The sequence below is a fragment of the Aquarana catesbeiana genome, linkage group LG01 (genome assembly GCF_042186555.1).
Source record: "Aquarana catesbeiana isolate 2022-GZ linkage group LG01, ASM4218655v1, whole genome shotgun sequence".
NCBI classification, from domain to species: Eukaryota; Metazoa; Chordata; class Amphibia; order Anura; family Ranidae; genus Aquarana; species Aquarana catesbeiana.
In genome coordinates, this window is record NC_133324.1 from 333,311,446 (window position 1) to 333,333,889 (window position 22,444).

The 22,444-nt window shown below is 37.8% G+C and overlaps 1 protein-coding gene across 1 annotated transcript; it reads left to right on the forward strand.

The window, feature by feature from the left end:
* The first annotated feature begins 1,070 nt into the window (after positions 1–1,070).
* On the forward strand, positions 1,071–21,914 carry LOC141133317 (solute carrier family 12 member 3-like). Its single transcript, XM_073622650.1, has 26 exons — positions 1,071–1,694; positions 1,805–1,990; positions 2,112–2,187; positions 2,801–2,896; positions 3,941–4,080; positions 4,402–4,512; positions 4,614–4,725; positions 5,673–5,803; positions 5,956–6,040; positions 6,138–6,292; positions 7,297–7,404; positions 8,017–8,140; positions 8,303–8,404; positions 9,485–9,640; positions 9,748–9,847; positions 9,937–10,048; positions 10,365–10,487; positions 11,781–11,887; positions 12,368–12,450; positions 15,352–15,411; positions 15,739–15,843; positions 16,379–16,490; positions 16,606–16,692; positions 17,936–18,053; positions 20,065–20,132; positions 21,773–21,914. Exons 1-26 carry the CDS (start codon positions 1,071–1,073, stop codon positions 21,912–21,914), a joined length of 3,423 nt encoding a protein of 1,140 aa, XP_073478751.1.
* The last annotated feature ends 530 nt before the right edge of the window (positions 21,915–22,444 follow it).

The window sequence follows — 22,444 nt, forward strand, 5'->3', positions numbered from 1 at the left end:
TGGATTTTTGTGGTATGTGTAAGTATGGAAAGATTAAATCCTCTATAAAGTTGATCGTGGTCACCAAAAGAAACAGAGAAGTAAAACCCTTGGTGGGCATACAGACAGCAAAAAAACTCTTAACAAAGAGTCCAACCCTGCCCCACTCCATTCAAAACTAAAGAAAAAAATATTTTTCTTTACATACACTTTAATATTTTTATCACTACCATTTTTTATTTATGTAGCATTATTTTAACTATAAAGATAATTATCACATCAGTTGGACTGCATAATCATTAAAACTGATACTCAATTTTTTGAGTGTCATTAATGCTGATTTGTCAACTTTTAGTGATATTGTTATTATTTTGTTTTGCTTTCTGTGCAATATATTTATATTATATTTCTTTAACACTTTTTAACTAACTAGTGCCATACGCATCTACAGAGTTGACCAACAGATAGTTACTTAAACTGTATTATCATATTTAGGTTTTACCTTTTCACTTTGTCAGCCATATTTCATTTGTATATTAGAGCATTGCCCCATGTCCATCTTTACCTTAATCCAATCTTTACCACCATATATTAATGCAGAGTATATTTATTAATGCTATATAATATATTTCTGTTTAGTGGAACTACACTACTTATACAAAAATGAAAATATAAATGTTCAAAAACTATTATTTGGAAGAAATGTTAAAAATTATTGAAGTTTATTAGAGACAAAAAAGTAAAACACAAGGTAACCAATACACGTAAAACTAACTAGAGCTTAGTTACACAGACAAATTCCTGTGTCATCCCAGTGACAAAGCAAGTCATCTGTCCCTAATCTGTAAAGTACACAGACAATCACCAAGTGTTGAAGCAGCTGAAAAGAATTTGTACATGTAATTTATATATATTTAACCATTCATGAGGGTTAACATGTTTTAGAGTATTTTAAGGTGTGAGAAGGAAATAGGAGCTAAACTTTAATTTAATAGATTTGGTTTTGAAAACTGTCTCTTAAGGTGTATTGCTGTGTTTCCTCTTACAGATACTACCATCCGCAGGTTCAACAGATCATCTGTCTAGAGTTAATGGATTGCAGAGAAGACACTCCACTCTCCATCGGAAGGTTCACCATAGAGAAAGTCTATATGGCTGGCCGCTGTAACAGCTGGACTCCAAATGGCAATCCCCATGATCATGTTCATGTCGCTATGAATGAAATGAAAATTAATAACACAAAGGAGTGTACATGTTTACCAGATATGTCAAACAAAGTAGCCCTTACTGGCAAATCCGAGAGTTTAGAGTCGCTGGAGTGTTCATCTGGCAGTGATGAGCTTTCCTCTGGATATACCTCCACCACTGATGGTCTGGCTTTGGATGTTCCAGAAGAACATGTACAAGAAGCTCTAGAACATCTTAACCAATCAATTGAAGCTTTTAATACAGGACTACAGATGATTCCTTGTTCCAAAGATAACCCAGAACCAGAAGGAACTAGCACCCCTAAAGAGCCAGGGAATTCTCTGGCAGCTGGAATCAGCCTCAGTCCTGCAAATTTGCCTTTGTGTAGTAAAGTGGTTTCTAGAAGGCAATTGGCATACAATACATTAGATGCCACACCCAGACATGAGTTCTATGTTAATTCAGTAGCACCTGGAAGACTGAGGAGAAACCGTCCATCCTTGGATGTTCTAAGAAATGCCGTAATAGTAAGTACAACACAGTTCAAAATAATACTACTGCTTTTTTCCCCTGACAATATTATATATGCAAATAATATACAAGTTAACTAATATCCATTCCAAACCTTATCTTACAGGAAGAGCAGATAATGTATCCAATCCCTCTGGATCAAGATTTAGAAAACTGTGACAAAGACAAGAATGACCAAAAAGATGAGCCAAATGAAAAGAAAAAGAAAAAAAGATTCCCATGTTTTTCTATGGCTAGGAAGAAAAAAGAACCCCAAGGTCCCGTTCGGTTTGGCTGGATAAAAGGTGTCATGGTAAGCATCAGCTTTAAACTATCTAGTATTTCTGAACAATGCTTTTACACTATGTGGCATATACTACAATCAAAATACAATCATTACTTAATGCTCTTCTTATTTTATATTCTCTCAACAGATCCGATGTATGTTAAATATTTGGGGAGTCATCTTATACTTGAGGTTACCATGGATCACAGCCCAGGCTGGAATAGGTATGGATAACACTTCATAATCAAACATAATGCTAGCAAAATGCTTAATATTTGGTCTAATATATAGATTAGGGTATATTTACTGAACTATTAGGCTGGCAATATAGGGTTGATTGTTTATTAAAATGTTCTAGATTTTTATTATGTACTTCATAATCTTCTACTTAAAGTAAAAGGTAAAATGTGGGTTAACAAATGTCTGCTGCTAAAATTATGCTTGAAATGATGACTGAAAATTATATGTCCCACATAAAGTTTAATGACTCCACCCAACCCATACAAGTGCAATTGCAATATCCAGTTCAGTGTTGTTTTCACTAACTGGACAGATGAAATCTGATATTTCAGATTTTCTGGTGAACAGTTTTGTATTTCAGTCTGCATGTGAAACAGAGGAGGTGCAAGAGCAGTGGTCTCTCCATATAAAAACATGAGGATGTAAAAACACAAATCAAACTCTTTATTTAACATTTGAAAACCCCTTTATTGTTGTATATTGACACACTTATCATATTTGTTTCAAATGGTGTTACTACTAGTAATCTTTGTAACAATTACTTCATGGGGATCTGAAAAAATATTTAATATTCAATATTATTTTGTATTGTTTTAGGACTCACTTGGGTGATTATTTTAATGTCTGTGCTGGTGACATCTATCACAGGCTTGTCCATTTCGGCCATTTCCACAAATGGAAAAGTAAAGTCAGGTAGGTCAAGCATTACAAGGAAAAAGAAATGTCCTATTATTAAAGCTATACTATTATTATTATACAGGATTTATGTAGCGCCAACATATACTATGGTCTAATAATGGCCTATCCACTGTGCTACATGCCCATATGTTTAACATTCTCTCTTCCATCATTTAAACATAGAAAAATGTCAACCAAGGAATATCAAAGGGGAATAAACAAAGACAACTGAAAATCAATTTGTAAATGTTAATGTAACACAATTAATTAATTAATGGCAGCAACAATGTATTGCTATGCAAACAGAAATGTAAAGGGGTGTTTAATTAAAAAGTGATATATAAGCTGTTTGGTAATGGTTCTTATATGTCTAAGAGAGAGATCTGTCTCTGTCTACTTAAGAGTTTATTACTGGCCAACCTCAAGTGCTGCTATTATTCCTGTTGCATTATATTCTACATAACATAATACAAATTAGGAATCAAAGAAGAAGAAAAGAGCCCCATTCTAATAAATGCAGTAGGTGGACAGACTTCAGAACTCAAGTGTAAACATATCACCACTATATTCCCCAAAAGCTTAAATTGCATGTTTAACCAGCACTTTTTCATTGTTGGATAAAGTAGGGAAGGATGAAAATCAAGATTTTTATTGCTGCAACAACTGTCCAAAAAGAGAATTCCCTTAACTTTGTGTACAATTTCCTCCTCCAGAGCATCTCAGGGACAGGAAGGAAATGGAATTCAGCAAAAAAAATAAAATTACATGGATTTTAAGACAACCCTACCCTATCGAAAACATGAAAGTTTTGGCTATGCATATAATTTAGGGAGTCATTAGGTGATTTAATTTCTCAACGTCTGCCAATAATTAAAATATCAATTTTGGGTAGTCTCATCAGTTACAAATAATATGATTTGTTTATATGTGTGTAATTAGATTATTCATTTCATACAATAAGTAATTTCCAAGAAAACATAAAGGTGTGAACTATCATTATTTGTACTGCAGACCAGTATACCCCAAAATGTAAAAAAAATATTTTTTATTTACTTGTAGGTGGAACCTATTTCCTCATCTCTCGAAGCCTTGGCCCAGAACTAGGAGGCTCCATTGGACTCATCTTTGCCTTTGCTAATGCGGTTGCAGTTGCCATGCATACAGTAGGATTTGCAGAAACTGTTCGGGACCTCCTCATAGTAAGTGTAGCCTATGTGATAAACATCAATCATTTAGTTTGAGTTTAACCACTTCAATACCAGACACTTTCACCCCCTTCAAGCCCAGGCTATTTTTCAGCTGTTAGTGCTGTCAAACTTTGAATGACAATTACTAAATCATGCAACACTGTACCCAAATTTAATTTTTATAATTTTTTAGACAGATAGAGCATTCCTTTGGTGGTATTTAATGGCCACTGGGCTTGTATTTTAGACCAATATTTTATATGGTACACAGGTCTGTATAATTGTCTACTCATGAACTTGTTATTTTATTTAATTCTATTTTTTCTGAATTAGGAATACAATGCTGTAATTTCTGACCCAGTCAATGACATCAGGATTATTGGAGTTATAACTGTGATAGTTCTTCTCTTCATATCATTAGCTGGAATGGAATGGGAGGCAAAGGTATATTTAAAAGCATATGCTCTCTTTGATTCTATTATTATTCTGATTTTGGGACAATCAATTCAATTCACAATAAATATATTTCTTTTTTTTTTGTAAAGGCACAGGTAATATTCTTTATCGTCATCATGATATCATTTGCAAGCTACCTGGTGGGCACAATCATACCGCCTAGTGAAGAAAAACAATCCAAAGGTATCTTCAGCTACCAAGGTGAGTATTTGTTGGTAACATCTACTGACAGAAAAATGCCCAGGATGCATGTTACTATAAACCCTTATTCGGTCACATAATGCACAAATGGGACATAGATCAAACTAAGCTTTTGTTTTTATCCGCTCTAATATTAACATTACAAATTAATATGAATAATGCATACTTCCTTGTGCATGATGGCCTAAGAATAGAGGTTAGAAAAGCTGTAGATAGTTCATTTGCTGCTGAGAAGCCCATACAATAGCTTGTTGCTTTGCTTATGCCCAGTAAAAATTCACTGGGTCACATGCAGACAAGCAGGGGCTAAATTGGTTCAATGTGTTTTTTCTCTTCTAGACAGGTATATCCAATTCCTCTCTAGTGAAGGAAAGTGTAAATTGCCTGCCTCTACATTGGTGCTGCCGCCAGTCATAGGGCAGGGGTGAAAAGTATATGTATTACTAGTAAGAATATACATACCATAACCGGGGGGGGCTTCAGAGTTGTGTGGCTTCCCAAGTAAAATATTGCCATGTTAGGGAGATAAGGAAATAAGGTTCTTGGTTCTGGGTTGTTTGGAACACCACAAGACCTTTGATTGGTGATTCAACTACCTTTATACACATTTCAAAGGCTAACTGACATCTAAGTGGATAGGTTGCAGTGGTAATTGGTCACTTGCACTGGTGCTTTTGGAGAACTAAGAGACATGGTTGTAGAAGGAAGGATATCTTTAGTGAACCAATATTGGAAAAAGCTTTATATTACAGTACAAAACTACTTTATACACTGTTGTCTTAAAGTTTACATACAGTAAGTAAAACAAAGAGAGCAGTAAAATGTTAACTGAAATTGTAACCAACTAACCAATGTCTTTCCAAAAAAATCATGTTATTGCCCTGTTATTTCTTTCATATTACAGCTCTGCCATTACATTAGTCAACCATGTTTCTGTTTAATCACAGGATCAATCTTCATGGAAAACATTGTTCCTAACTGGAGAGGGGAAACTGGAACATTCTTTGGCATGTTTTCCATCTTCTTCCCATCTGCTACCGGAATCTTAGCAGGAGCTAATATCTCAGGAGACCTAAAGGTATAGTAATATTTCACATTTATTTGATGTTGTTGACCTTACACACTTTGTCCTATTGTTGAACCAATAACATTTATAACTAGAATAGATCACTTCCTCCACTATCGAAGTGTGATAGCATTTTGTTTAGTCACTATATATATGCATTTTAGGACCCAGCAGTGGCCATTCCCAAAGGAACACTAATGGCCATATTCTGGACCACAATCTCATATCTTGTGATTTCGGCTACCATAGGTGAGTTGTTTCTGGCTGATTAAAAATTGTGATACTTTATTTCCTTTAGTCTGTTGCTTTTTAAAATCATCTCTTCTGCTACTCTTCCTCCTTGCAGGTTCTTGTGTCCTGCGTGATGCCTCTGGCAATCTGAATGATACCATCCCAATGAATGAGACAGACTGTGAAGGACTAAGCTGCCAGTTTGGTTGGAATTTTACCTCCTGCGAAGAGACAGAAAGCTGCTACTATGGACTGTCAAATCACTATCAGGTATGTAAATATCTCTTTTGTAACTAGGGTTATGGGGTGGCTTCTATTACTTCATTGCACTCACTTGTCTGCTAAAGTCCATGACCATCGAACATCTAGGTTAACCTTTAAAGTTGAAAGTAGTTTACCTAATTAGATAGGTAAATGGTCATACAGTCATTACATAAAGGAACATATGAAATGAAATGGAATAACATAAGACGAAGGCATGAACTGCAATGTGCCTGCATATAACTTATATTTATTCCCTTTTCTTCGTGCTTTGCATTACGTTAATTGGGAAATGATTAGTATATAGGTACTTCAGCTACAGGTTGGAGTTTTGGAATCCCTATACAAAGCATGCTCCTCTCTGCAGCCGGTTTGGTACCTGTTTGGCTATATGGTATATGATTTGAAATATATTGTGGGATACAGAGAAAGTTTTTCAGAGCTCCAAACTGCAGCTGAAGTCACAGTTTGCATACTGAGCACACCCAGGCTACAATGGCATGTCAAAATAGGTATGAAATCTAATATAAGAGGATATAAGCAGAACCTCAGAGTGGAGAGGAAGTCTCCCTATCGCCACACATCCATGACATCCCTGGGGTGTGTGTGTGGGGCAACCTCAGTTTAGACTCCAGCCAGGCCACGCCCTGAACATGTTCCACTCTGCCCCTCGGAGCTTAGTTAGGACTAAGCTCCGAGGGGCGGAGCGAAACATGTTGGGGGGGCGTGGCCCGGCCGGCGTCCAAGCTGAGGTTGCCACACACACCCCAGGGATGTGATGAATGTGAGGCCATAGGGAGACTTCCTCTTCACTCTGAGCCCTTCCAGGAGCCAGGACAAGCTCCCTCCCAATCCAGCACCCCCAGTGGTGGATGTCATAGGACTTGCACCCCCTCCAAGAGAGCCTGACTGCCACACAAAGCAGGTCTTGGGTCACAAGATATAAGCAATAGCTTCACTAGAGTAAGTGTTAAGTTTATCTTCTGTGTGGTGACTGTTCTTCTCTTATACAGGCAATGAGTATGGTATCAGCGTTCAGCCCATTGATCACAGCAGGGATTTTTGCAGCTACTCTCTCCTCAGCTCTGGCCTGCTTGGTGTCAGCTCCTAAAGTCTTCCAGGTAAGAGGATAAACTGTGCAGCTCTTCTATTTAACAGACCTTTGACAGCTGTGAAGATGCAAGTCCTACATTCTGGGCATCTAAACACATCTATCTAGTAATATACTGTAAATGGTTGCTGCAGCTTTATTTTAAATAAAGCAATAGTGTACTTTGTGCAACTGCATTTTTAATGTTTACAAGCTTAGAAATATAATAAAGACGATATCTATCTGAGAATCCAAATCATTCCATGTCAGTTAAAATCAAGGAGGAGGGATCCCACCTCTGACTAATTCAGCTGTATGTATGTTGTGAATAGAGCATGGGATAAAGAACTCAAGTTCACCACCTGCCAGCTATAAGTTGTATAAAATAATTATTCATATGCAATATTTTGCATTAGGCTACAGCAAAGAAATCAAAATACTGTATATTGTAAATATGCACATTTATTCTTATACAATATATATCAAATATATATATATAAAGGTAAAATTGAGAATCGTGGATCACCTACATTTTGTTGTTTTTTAAGGATCTCCTTTAAATGCTATTTTTTGAAGGATTTCATTTAAAGTTTTTTTATCTCTCTTTACATTACTATCTTTAACATGGTTTACGTTTCTGCAGTGTCTCTGCAAAGACAGGCTGTACCCTGTTATTGGATTCTTTGGAAAGGGTTATGGGAAGAACAATGAACCTATCCGTGGCTACCTTTTGGCTTTCATCATTGCCATTGGTTTTGTCCTCATTGGTAAGTGCATTTTACAGTCCATCCTAGAAGAGTTTATTTTTGGCCATGTATATAACTTTTCATACTCTATCATAGGGTCTTTCTATACAGTGACAAATGTAAAATTGTGGATGTGTAAAATACTTTACAAATCATAACTTCCTGTTTATCATCTCTCAACAGCTGAGTTAAACACCATTGCTCCAATCATCTCAAACTTCTTCCTCTGCTCTTACGCACTCATCAACTTTAGCTGTTTCCATGCATCCATCACAAATTCACCAGGTAATGCCTTGGGTTTATTAGATCTCTTTCACTAAAGGCTTTTCTCATCCGAAAAATGTTAATGTTACCATTTGCAAGCTATAGCAAATACAAAGATTTTTTGGGGCCAAGACATCCTCAGACATTCTATGCAATCTGTACACATATGGTGAACACAGGTTGTATTCGACTTATCTGAAGAGCATAGTTTAGGCTTTTATGTTCAACTTTTATCACTGTAGCAGTATCATATAAATGCTGGATGCTTCTGGGTTCCTGCACTTTATATCTTTTAGCAGATTTCAGTTTTCTGATAGAATGCCTAATTCACAGAGCTAACACACCAGAATAAAGGTACATATTCTTTAAAAAATGGCAGTTACTTTCAGTTGAGTCCAGTGAGATTTGAATCCGTGGGCTACAACTTTAAGCTTAATGAAGAGCCTAATGTCTCTTCAAGTGTTACAGTAACTGATATCTAAAATATAACTGACAGCTTTGGGATACCACACCTGTGCACTTAAAGTGTTACTAAACCCACAACAGTAAAATCAGTCTGTATATGTAGTAAAGCATGCTTGTTATACTCACTGTGGGACCTAAGGGGTTAATCCTGCACATTGTGTAAACAGGCTGTTTGATACTGTCTTCTTTGATCCTCCCCTTCTTCCAAAGTTCCCAATCCATCTCCTGATAGTACAGAGCCTTGGAGACACTCTGCACATGCTCAGTTTGGTGTGTATTGCTAGAGCTTTTTGGTCTAGGGAGGGTGCATGTAATCGGCACAGGGCCAATTAGCACTGTCCAGACAGAGGGTCAGGGGTCATGCAGCCTCATAGGACAAGCTTTAACCAGTGTTTGGCTGGACACTGATAGAAGTCACAAGACTGCTATATACTGTTGATCAGAAAAGGTATTTAGCAGTTTATACTTACTAAAATAATTTCTTTTCTATGTTCTATGTACTGTGGGAGACCAGATATTGTGAATGCAGGGACCTGGGTTTAGTAACACTTTAACATCAGCTTGTTCAATAAGTCCCTTTTATGTGATATGTTTTTTCAATATTATATTTGACATTTTCTATTCCTTTTCCCCTAGGATGGCGTCCATCTTTCCGATACTACAATAAATGGACCTCCCTTTTTGGTGCTGTAGTGTCAGTGGTTATTATGTTCCTTCTGACTTGGTGGGCTGCTCTGATTGCAGTGGGTATCATTGTTATTCTTCTGGGATATGTTACATACAAGAAGCCAGGTGAGAATGTTAACTTTTATGTCTTGATTCCTGGACAAGCGGAGTAGAATTATTACTTATGATAAGATCTTCCTTAGCATTTACCAGCACTTTTTTTCAACTTATAGATGTGAACTGGGGATCCTCAGTACAGGCTGGAGCTTACAACATGGCACTGACCTACAGTGTAAGCCTTGCAGGGGTGCAAGACCATGTCAAGAACTTTAGGTACCCTCATTGTAATATATCATGATTTGTAAATATGTTATTGTTTTTGTGTCAATGCACTAAGCCTTGCTATATCATTTATCCTTTAGGCCACAATGTCTTGTACTCACTGGACCTCCAAACTTCCGTCCTGCACTGGTTGACTTTGTCAGCTCCGTGACAAAGAACACAAGTTTAATGATCTGTGGCAATGTTGTAACTGTGAGTATAATTTTCACTAACAATGAACATTAAGTTCAGAACACTACATATTGAGAGTAAGAAGGTTATATACGAGAGAGTTGAGACATATCAGTGGTCTAGATGGAATTTTAAATATATGTTTTTAGTATGGTTCTGAGAAAAGAAGTGTAGCTCCTATAATCCCTTAAAAAATCTAAAAGGGCAAAATGTATATTTTTCTATTTTTTTAATAAAAATATTGATTTGGATATTTATGGCTGTTTACCAATTTGTCCTCGATTTTTTTCTTCCATCCTGTATAAAGTTAAATAAGTTTTCTATTTATCCTCTTCAGGAAACTGATAAAGTGCCAGACTCAGAGGGACATCTGCGGTGGTTGAACACCAGGAAAGTCAGATCATTTTACAGTGTAATTTGTGAAAACACTTTTCGAGTTGGAGCCAAAAGTCTCATGCAGGTACAGACATGTTCGGTTGCAGCACACCTCACATGTATGATAATAATGCCTGGTGCTGATCAACAGTACTGTATGTGACAACAAGAATTGCCCAGAATATTTCTACCTTTTGATATAAAATACTGTACATTACTTACCACTTGATAAACACCATTTAAATAAATAACATAGTTCCATAGAATGAAATTTTGTTTTAGGAAATGCAATATCATATAATGTACACTAGATGGCAGTGGAGTTCTTTGAAACGACTTACTTCACATACAGTACACTATGTTCAGCATATTAACAATAACATTATGTATTTAGAAATCATAAAAAGTTATCTACTACATAGAATCATTGCAAATAATACTGTGCTCTGTCCAGTACAGATATTTGGAATCTTCCTTAACACTTCTGTAAATGACGCTCAAATATTGTAACATACTAGAGATGTCTGTTGAGGACAAATTTAAAGAGATACCAAAGGCCTTTTTCTTTTCTTTTTTATTAAATGAAAAAATAGATTATACTTACCTGCTCTGTGCAACAATATTGTACAATTATATATATATCAGTCATGCTCAAGCAGCCATTATTATTATCACTTTATTGACAGCTACTTCAGTTAATACCTGCTTGCATTTAAGCATCTTCTGACCAAGATCTGATCTGCTTTAGGCTGCTTCTGAGCTGCTTGAGTCTGTTTTTTCATTCCCTATTGAAATTTATCAGACCCATAAATTGGGTCAGTGCTTATGGACAGTGAGCTGTCACTGGTTACAATGGATTACTAAGCTTTGCACATCATCTATGTTCCTTGTACTTGCAGAAGAAATAGGACCAGCCATTTAGTTGAAGAACTGCGGCACATTAAAGAACATATGATTAGCAATTGTAACTTGTAATTGTAAAAGTTCCTCCTGTAGGTTATGTCCAGTTTTACGTGATGGTAATGAAACTTATTGGGGTTTGGGCTGCTGCCTTTTTGGTACAGCCTAACAGTTGTTTCCACATGTAGACTTAGAATAGTATGCTGCACCTGCAACCACAGCTTTCATTCTGCCCGTGTGCATTCCGATACCTTGCAAATATTTAACCGGCTTAGGAACTTTTCCCCATTGAAATAGCTTGCAGCAACAGCCTTGAAGAAGGGGGAGTCCTCCCCCCCGAAACACATTGGATGATGTACTTTTAGATATTACCAATAAATACCTTTTAACACACTTTTAAATCTGCATTTTTTTTGGACACTGGACACTCCTTGCTTCCTATTCTTTGTGTTTCTAATAGAATTCTTTACTTATGCAGGTTTCTGGTCTGGGTCGTTTAAAGCCAAACACTTTGGTGCTGGGTTACAAGAGTAACTGGCAAACGGTGCCAGGGCAGTGCTTGGAGGAATACGTTGGGATCATTCAGTAAGTTTTCTTTTAAAAGCTAAATAATAATTAGGCACTATACTTTCATTTTCCTCTTCTATGTTTTTTTTATTTTTTATTTTAATAAATAATGACATACAGCATTCCCTTCTTATAACAGAAGGTATTTACACCACTTCCAGCACAAAACCCCCCCAAAAAAAGCTCAGTCTCTGTTTATGGGTCGGTGGCCAAAGTCATGTAACGTATTCCTTTTTGTCTTTAGCCATGCTTTCTGTTATAGGAATGCAATGTTGTATCTCACAGTACTTTAGAGGTTTTTTTTTGTTTGTTTTTTTTTGGTTCTTTTGGTGCGGCTGGTACTACAAGCATGCTTTTTTATGTCCTTGTTTTTCTACTGCTTTGCATAAAAAAAATAGCTTTGCAGTTCTAGTCAGTTACTGTTACTTTACTGTGTTAGTGTTTTATAGGACTATGTACTTGCAGCAAGAAAACTAATGCTATCCTTTTTTTTTTCAGTGACGCATTTGACTCACAGTATGGTGTATGTGTTCTGCGCTTAAGGGATGGGCTGGATTTGTCACAAAAAATGCAGGGTCAATGTAAGTGTAACAGTACAATATATTTCACTAAATATATTTGCTACTAAGAAATAAATCTGGATACAAAAGTATACCACCAAGCAAACATGCAAATTCATGTTTAGATTTTACTGAAAATATATGCATATTATTGTTACTACAGGGTTTGTTATCAATATGTAAAATCAGAAGAACCTACAATCCGTCAAACTGATTTTTAAATAAGAGCATATGAATTTTAATTGTAGCACAATCAATCTTGGCTGAAATCTTTGTTGATCTACCTGACCTTGGCTTGGTATCAAGAGATCCCCAAATTTCTCACTTCTTATTAAATAATTAAACAGTACTGACTGGCATATTCAAGGCTTTGGATATCTTTTTATATCCTTTTCCATCTTTGTAAAGTTTCATTACCTTGTTACACAGGTCTTTTGACTGTTCTTTTCTACCTCCTCATGGCTCAGTGTCTACTAATTGTGATTTAAAAAGCCACAAATGTGGGAAATTAACCTTATATTGCCATTTTAAGCTGTGTGTTCCACCTTCTCTGTCTGTACCAAGGCCAAACATTCCAGGGTATGTAAACTTTTTATCAGGGCCATTTGGGTGATTTCTAGACATGTGCGCTGTCAATAAATTTGTTTTGTTTAGTTCCGTTTCGTATTAGAATTAATTCGTATTTCGTAATTCGTGTCCAAAATTCAATTTGGATTCGTACGAAATATGAATTTTAGTTAGGTTCGTTAACTTTTCGTAACAATTACGAATGTTCGTTATGACAAATTTATCATTATGAGGGGTTCCCACCATTCCTGTGCAGAGTTCCCAGGTCTGTACACCCACTGTGCCCATTATGAGGGGTTTCCACCATCCCTGTGCTTAGTTCCCGATCTGTACACCTGCTGAGCCCATTATGAGGGGTTCCCACCATCCCTGTGCTGAATTCCCAGGTCTGTACACCCGCTGTGCCCATTATGAGGGGTTCCCACCATCCATGTGCTGAGTTCCTGGGTCTGAGTGTACACCCGCTGTGCCCATTTTGAGGGGCTCCCACCATCCCTGTGCTGAGTTCCCGGGATCTGTACACCTGCCATGCCCATTATGAGGGGCTCCCACCATCCCTGTGCTGAGTTCCCGGGTCTGTACACCCGCTGTGCCCATTATGAGGGGCTCCCACCATCCCTATGCTGTGCTGACTTCCTGGGTTTTTAACTTTTATGTTCATTAACTTTTCATAACAATTACGAATGTTTGTTATGATGAATTTATAATAATGAGGGGCTCCCACCATCCCTGTGCTGTGCTGACTTCCTGGGGTTTTTAACTTCATCATAACGGATAATCGTAATTAACAAACATTCTGAATTTGTCCAATTCTGTTGTAATGGAATTTGGATCCGAAGTTCGTAAACGAAATTTCGTACAAAATTCGTATGCATAAAAATTCGTATTTCGGATCCTCACGAATGTACGAATTTCCGATTTGTACGAAACTAATCGCACATGTCTAGTGATTTCTGTTATCATTATCATTATCACTGTCATATTGGACTAAAGTTCTACATACAGCCAACAGGTATTGACATACTGTCTGAGCAAGGAGATCCATCATTGAAATACAAGGGAGTGGGAATTGTAACCTAACAGCACTGTACATGTAGAACACCCTGATTATGATAGTTAAGTGCCACAGAGCTGTGAAGTTTGTGGGAATTGAAGTTGTGTGTGCACAGATGGTGATAATGCACGGTGACTATGTGTGGTATGGTTGATTTCAGGGAGCAGAGCCAAGGGGTAGAGTAGGGCAGCATAACAAGATATGGTGCTCTGGTAGGAAAGCAGACCTGAGCAAATTGCATACCCCCAACGTCACTATCCTGTTCTGTTACATGTTCAAATGCTAAGGGGTTCATTTACTGAATGGAAATAGGATGTTCACTTTGCAAAAGATGCACATTGCAAGGGAATTTTCCTCAGAGTTTAGTGGATGACGTGAAGTTTCACTTTGCAAAGAATACCTAATCACATGCAAGGAAAAAAAACTGCATTTTTGCTTCGACATGATTGGATAATGAAAGTCAGTAGAGCTGGGGAAGATTCCCTTGCAAAATGCAACTCCCCTTGCAAAGTGGACAGTCTATTTGCCTTTAGTAAATCAACTAAGAGGGGTTCTGATACTTACTATACTTTTCTTATATGAATGGTGCTCTGGTTTCTCTCTGGTGAAAGCCAAATGACCAAATGTTGGATCATAGGTCATGTGACATGACCAGTGCTCTGGTATGTGGTTGTGTAGCCTTCATTGAAGGAAGCCCAGAGCACCATCTTCTGTATGAGAGGTAAGTAAATCACCACCTATTTTAGTAAGGGGTATACATCTTTGCATTTAAACATATTTGTACAGTAATACCTTGGATTGCAAGTAACGCAGTTAACGAGCGTTTCGTGATACGAGCTATTATTTTATAAAAAATCCTGACTCGGTTTGCGAGCGTTGTCTCGCAAAACGAGCAGGATTCAAGCCTCTGTGGTGTGCAGTACCGTATTTGGCCAGGGGTGCAGGGGTGCAGGTGACACTCGGAGCCGCTTAGATGCACTCAGAGCCACTTGGAAACACTAGGTTCCCGAGTGTTTGCAAGCCTCTCCAAGTGTTTATAAGTGCATCCGATTGGCTCCGAGCGGTTTCCGAGTCTTGCTGAGTGTCCCAACCCCCCCCCCCACACCCCACCTCTGGCCACATGCGGTACTGATCTCTTTGATATACGAGTGCTTTGGATTACAAACATTATTCTGGAACAAATTATGCTTGTAATCCAAGGTACCACTGTGGTTTAAAATGTGTATGATGGGCAGTAACGTGCATGACTGAGCAGTTGATACCATAAATATGTCATTTTAAATTATTTATTTTACCCACAGATAACATGGCTTTCCAGGACTCAGATAATGAGGCAGTATCTGATAAGGAAGCAGAAAAAGGTTAGAATTTTGTAATTACACCATCTAAAACACATTGAGGATTTTGAGATTGACCCACACAATCAAGTAACAGATGGACATAGCAGCCAATCACATTACATGTTTCATTATCTCATTATAAGCTAGTCAATTCCTGTTAAATCCTAAAACCCTTGACCAGGGCAAGAGAACTTTTTTCATTTTCATAAACCGATCGAACTCTGTATTTCTAACACAATAAAAATGATATGATAAAATTATAGTAAAATGATAACTTGCCATGATATAGTGTTCCTGATATTATGTTATTGAAATGAAGCCATCGCCGTATGCTTTTTTTTTTTCCAGAGCCCCCTTGCATTGTGCCAGAGAACTTGAATCAAACAAATACAGAATTCCAGGGTCGTAAGGGAAAGAAAAGCATCCACATATACTGGCTGCACGATGATGGAGGTAAGCAGATGACTGTATACTCATGACCTAATAACTCTGTTCTCATAATAAGAAACAATTGAATGCATTTGCTATAGCAAATTATGCTATTTGGTCAAGCAATAATTCGGCCATTCCTGTGGAAACCAAATATAGGGTTTGTAGCAAAAAGGAGGCAGGTCCATTTTTTCATTTTTTCGGTTATGCATCCTATATTTAGAAAAAAAACAAAAACTACTTTTCAATTGGTGCAAAAGGGAGGCAGCTCTGAGTGTTATCTCCCAGGTTCCTCAACAGATGGAGCTGCCTGTCTAGAATGTTTGACAAACGAAGCCACTCCACAATTTAAAAATTCATCCTGCTTCATAGAGAATAGGAAAATAGATTTGTGTGTGCTAACAGGGCCGATTCTTGTGTTAATGTATGGACAACAAATGGGTAAAACACTTCAAACTTAACTTAAAAAAAAAAAAAGTTTTTTTTTAGTTTGCCAAAAGTTAGTGCTGTGAGCCCTTCAATTATTTTAAACTAACCAAGTATTGTTTTTCCCCTGAAGGTCTCACCCTGCTTATCCCATACTTGCTGACTCGCAGAAAGCGTTGGGGTCAATGTAAAGTACGAGTCTACATTAGAGGAAGCCAGGAGAGTGCGGAAGAAGAAAGAAAAGAGTGAGTTATAGATAATAGTCTTCATTTTATCCAAAGACTATTACAGTCAACAACCCTATGAACACAACCCAGTTGTATGCTCTATAAAATATCTCCTTCCTATCTCACTTTATAGAATGCAGACTCTCCTAAACAAGTTCAGGCTGGGATTCCATGATGTTATTGTGCTGACCGACATAGGCCAAAAACCACATCCTAAAAAGTAAGTTTTGGAACTCATTGTGATGTTAGTTGATATTTTAAAGCGGAGCTCCACCCAAAAGGAGAAGCTCCGCTTATTTGCCCCCCCCTCCACTTCCACATTTGGCACCTTTCGGGGGGGAGCGGGTACCTGGTTTTGCGCTCCCACTTCCGGTGACTTTGCTGCAGTGAACTCATCTGGAAGTTCGGCCACAAGGCTTCACTGCAAGTTCCCTTACCCGAAATGGCAATGACAGCACCTAAGACCAGATCAAAAAATCGACTCCGGTGAAGACACTGCTGGATTCGTGGACAGCTAAAATATCCTAATAATAAAAGTCAGCAACTACAGTATATGTAGCTGCTGACTTTTATTCTTTTTCTGAAGGAGCCTGGAGCTCCGCTTTAAGTCTCTTGTATGACAGGAAGGCTGCTCATGAAGACTGATCCCAATCCAAGTTAGCCTCCTTGTACTAAAACTGTGTAAAAAAATGATCAGATTTAGTTATGTATAAAACTCTTTATTGAAGTATGCAAGCCAATGTGTTTCATTGAAAGGGATAGTCACATTTGTGTTTCCTCAATAGTCAATGTTATGTGTTATGTCAACAGTAAAAACATTACTGGATCTGTTAAAATTAAATTCCAGGTATGGATATTTTTGCATAGCTACATTGGGCCAGCTTGGACAAATGTGACAATGCATATACCATACCTGTGGAATCCCGATGGAAACCACCGCTACTCCCGACATGCTGCATTTTTCTACATTGCACATCACACCAGCAGTATGGTGTGAACAGGGCACCTAGAGAGATCATTTTTTTCCATGTGCCTTAGTGATAGCCTACGTTTGCCCAGAGTGGAAAAACACCAGTCACCCCACATAGTGTGAACGAGCCTTTAATATTCAAAACCCAACAACGATGTGTTAGTAGGAATGCGTGTAGCTTTCTCATCTGCAACCATAAAAAATGATTTCCTAGCTGTGTTTTCTGATTTGTATCAAGCCTAGATTACCCCAGATACCCAACCAGTGTAATGGGGATAACTGTCATTAGACGTGGAGTGGTGAGGATAGAAAGTAGCAAATTGTTCTGGGTTTCATCCATGAATCAGGCTAGCTGGTTAAAATAACCATTTGTGGCAAAATAGAAGAAATTTCAGAAATGGATTCAAGGCAGGTTTATGGTTATTTTCGATGGCATACATGCTTTTTAAAGAGCACTATAACCTATAATGTGATTTTACTTCTGTTTTCACAGCATGCAGTTGTTTGAAGAGCTAGTTGCTCCATACTGTATTGAGGAGCAGAGAGTGGAGAACTTGCAGATACCACCATGGGGAATACGTAAAATGGACCTTATACACTTTGCATCTAAGGTAAAACTATTAAATGTTACCAGGTTTACTGTAGGCCATGGTCATGTCTAACAGATTCCTGAAATCAAATTTCTCATCTTCTCTTTTCTTTCACTTTGTGACATAAAAACAGACATTAAATTCATAGGAGCTTCACTTTATATTAGATAATTTTTCCTTAGTCAAACAGTAGGTCTGTAAAATAGAAAATATACATGGATGCTTGCTGAGGTGCACAATAATTAAATGGTTCCCACAAACATATTGTTCACTGGCAATGACTTTGAATAACAGTTTAAAAGCTGAACAGATTTTAGGGGTTTGTAACACGTTTATAGGCCAAATTGTAAAGTTCAAGCTGATTTCCATTATTTTCTAGACAAGTCCTTCTTTGTAATTACAGCCAAGGTGATGATGAAGGGTGACGATATAATGTGTGTATGTCAAGCTAACTAAACATGATTTCATTTTTGTAATAGACCCATCAGCTCCCTCTAGGTATCTTAAAGGGAACTATTACTGAGACAAAATACCAGTGCGCCCATTACTGACCCCTTTTTAAGAATACTAGTTGCCTAGCTGTCTCTGGCTTCAGTACACGCTGAGTCAATAACCAGGAAAAAGCATAAAGATCAGAGAGGCCAGATCTGTATGCTTGTGCCAGAATAGTGACTCAGTGTTGAAGTTAAAGTAGGACTATAGGCAAAACTTTTTTTTTGGATAGAGCAGGAGAGAGTTAGAACCCATCTGATTTTATTTTTTTTCGCCATCTGTGTCCCATTGCAGAGATTTCCCTTCATTTCCTGTCCCATAGCCAAAACAGGAAAAGAAAGGAAATCCCCTCAAAATAAGGGACTTACTTGAGGACCCCCAGGTCACCAGAACTAGTGTCCATTGGAAGATTTACCCTCTCGTACTTTTCTGGGGATAACACAAAATTTGGGATTTTCTTTTACTTTCACTCTCAATGATAATGGTAAACAGGACAAATAGAGAGGGTGTATCTACCTAACAGGGACACAGACAGCAGTAAAAACCGACAGGTGTTCTAATCCATCTCCTTTTGTCTTTAGTTACACTTTAATACTGCATTCACACGTTTTGTAGCTTAAAGACGCTCAACAAGCAAAATCCCATTCATTTCAGTGGCCCCTGTTCACATCTGAGAGTGAACAGGGGCCATTGGAAATGAATGGGATTTTGCGTGTTGAGCATCTTCGTGCTACAAAACATTTAGGTGTGATATAATATAAAGGTCAGCATGACAGCCAAGAAACCAGCAAATCAGGGCCACAGCAGCTTTTCTTGTTTATTGAACAGCGGCATTTTTTAAAGAAAAGGTCAGCAATGGTAATCTTCATACTCAATATCATCAGACAAAAATACAGCAAGTTAGGTCTAAACTGCAGAGCTGCACAACTGTTCTAGTATAGCAACTCAGAAAGTACTAATGTCAAAGAATCAAAATGACAGTCGGGCACCTAGCAATTTTGGAATATGAGATCACCATATTTCTTTTGGTAAGAAATGAATAGCCACATCCCACTGTCTGGAGAATATTGTACAAAAGATCAGCTACAATAAGAATGACCTTGAAGTGTATATCTAGGCAAAACCTTTTGTTTTTTTCGTTTTATATGGTGTGGGGAGGGGTTAGACCTCTGTCAAGTTTTCATCGCTGTGTTATGGATAGATCACTACTCTGTCCCGTATCATCACTAAAACAGAAAGTCGGGGGGGGGCATATTTTAGAGTTGTCCCCAGAACAAAAGGTAGGTGGATATTTTCCAATGGGGACGTCTAAAAGGGGAATTCCCCCCATGTTAGAAGAATTCCTGTAACTTCCCGTTGCCTCTCGGACAGGTCACGATGGTAAATTTCTCACAGGAACACAAACAGCAAAAAAAAGCATTGGCAGGGGTAAAAAGGTTTTGGCTATCGATAAACTTTAACTAGAGCAGTTGAAGATTGATATCATTAACTGCATGGCTTTGTTATTTCTTATCTTCATCTTTGTATGTCTATTTCTCAGACCGAACGATATGTGAGAGTAAATGAGATCCTCCAGGAGAACTCCCAAGATGCTGCTCTTATTGCAATGTAAGTACTCTATTGTTACCAAATGTATTCTGCTAATATAAATACTTAATCTAACATGGTATGCCTATTAAAATATCTTTGCTATGCCAGTATTATACTCATGCACAGAATGACGAAGATCAAACAAAATGTTTTCAAACAGGCAATATAATGCCTTGGATTCTGACATTCTGCCAAATGACGAACTCGCAAAAAACACTGCATTTTAGACAAGCCATAAACAAAAATTTTTTCCACTATTTAGGCAGCACAGTATTTTTTGGTGAGGGACTTTCAACACTTAGCACAAGTTCAAAACAAAGTGTTGGCATCTGCACAGTCCTCTGAACTATGCCTACTGGCTATCTGACCCTAACAGTTAAGCCTGCTTCTACCCAAGCTCTCACATTGAACCTAACCCCAATCCTTAGCCTAGGCTATTTAATTGCCCTTAAGCTTAACCTAACTATAGGGGGTTGATTGACTAAAGACAAATAGAATGTTTGCCTTGCAAAGGAATTTTCACTTTGCAAGGGAATTTCCCCTCAGTTAGAAAATTTGCTTTGCAAAGAGAACAGCCTATTTACAGCTATACAGGTAAGGGGTGCCTGTAGACTAAAACAAACTGTGCAGCTTTGACCAAAGTTGAATAATAGGTGTAGGCCATGTAAGTACCTCCTGAAGGACATTGCTAAGACAGTTTCTGTCTTTTACTGTTCAACTCCACCTTCAAAGGAGTGAGCTCTTTCTCTGATTCAAACTGCCTAACATGCACTTTCTCCCCCCTGAAGCAGTAGCTCTGAGATCAGCGTTTGAGATCTTGCTCCTGTGATGGTGGAGGTTATCAGTAAAAGTCTGCAACAAGACAGGATGAGATGATAAAATCTCTTGAGAGTTTTTTAGTCAGACATTAGGAGGTATGTAAATGGACTACACCTATTGCAAGGGCATTACTAAAATTTGGGCAAAGCTGCAGTTTGCTTTTATCTAGAGATGCAATTTTTGCTAAAGGTGAACTATGCCTTTAGAGTTTAACAGTAACCTTAACAATCTAAACCCAACACTTAACTTGAAGCCTAAGCATACCACTTAACCTAAACCCAAACACAATCTGAACCCTAACATGTAATCCTTTACTCAACATGAAAATAATCTCAAAACCCGTAAATTAATCTTTCAAATTAAATAACCCATACAGACTGGGTGTTTGAGCTGTCAGTGCCAAAAGATAAACAGACTTGCACCAAGGTTTTACATACTGAGATCTGAGTGGCAAAAGCTAGTGGTTCATTGAAGGATGGCACCTGCCTACAGCTCCAAAAGTCTTAACACTATACACACGTCTGTGGTTAAAGACCTTCAGGGAGTAGCTGCAGAGAAATTGAGAAACGACAGTCCCAGGAGTCTTAGAATACTCTAGGAGTCTATGGAGAGGGTCAGGGTAGAGGCATAAGTAGGTGGGAAGTTGTAGGTTACAGAAGCTCTTGAGGGAGATTTAAACCCTGCACCAGGGCCCAAGTTGCTGTTTTGCTCTTTTCTACTGAGTCATAAGCATTTGAATAGTATATAATATCAAAACCCTTTGACATTTTTTCTTATAAAAAGATATCATGTGTACACATTACATATCATAACCATACATCTTCTGATTCTATTTGCAGAAGTCTTCCAATTGCCAGCAAAATGGCCTGTCCAAGTTCCCTATATATGGCATGGCTAGAGATGTTATCTCGTGACATAAGCCCTCCGGTTGTCTTCATCCGTGGTAATCAGCAGGACTCCCTCACAATATACTGCCAGTGAGCCAGGTGCTATCACAGAGTAATGTAAAGGCCCCTAAATGGCTAGAGTTTGTGTTTTAAGTTGTGATTTTATGTAAATGAATACAAAATTTCATAGAATTGTAAGTGCAACAAATAATTTGTATTTGTAAATCCTTACGTAGGTTCGCAGAATAACTGTAATTATCAAATTATTTTGCTTATACTAGAATTAGTTGTCTGGTTCAAACACCCAGTCTGGGAGGTTTTCGTACAGATATAACAGTATTGTACAGTATAAGTTCTAATTTAAAGTCTACAAATTTATATCCGTTTAAAATTCCTGACTACTAAAGGTATTTAATATGACGTGTTGTTTTTTTTATCAATGGGGGAAACTACTGGAGGAAAGACAAATTAGAAGTATTGTCCATAGCACCTGGATTTTAGCTGTCACGTATAGTAGATTTAAAATAAGGCATTCCACACCTTTTTTATTGCTGTGGCCCTTTGCTCCAGCTTATAGTAGATGTCAAGAAAGAAGGGTTAGGCTTTGCCATTTTAATCAATATA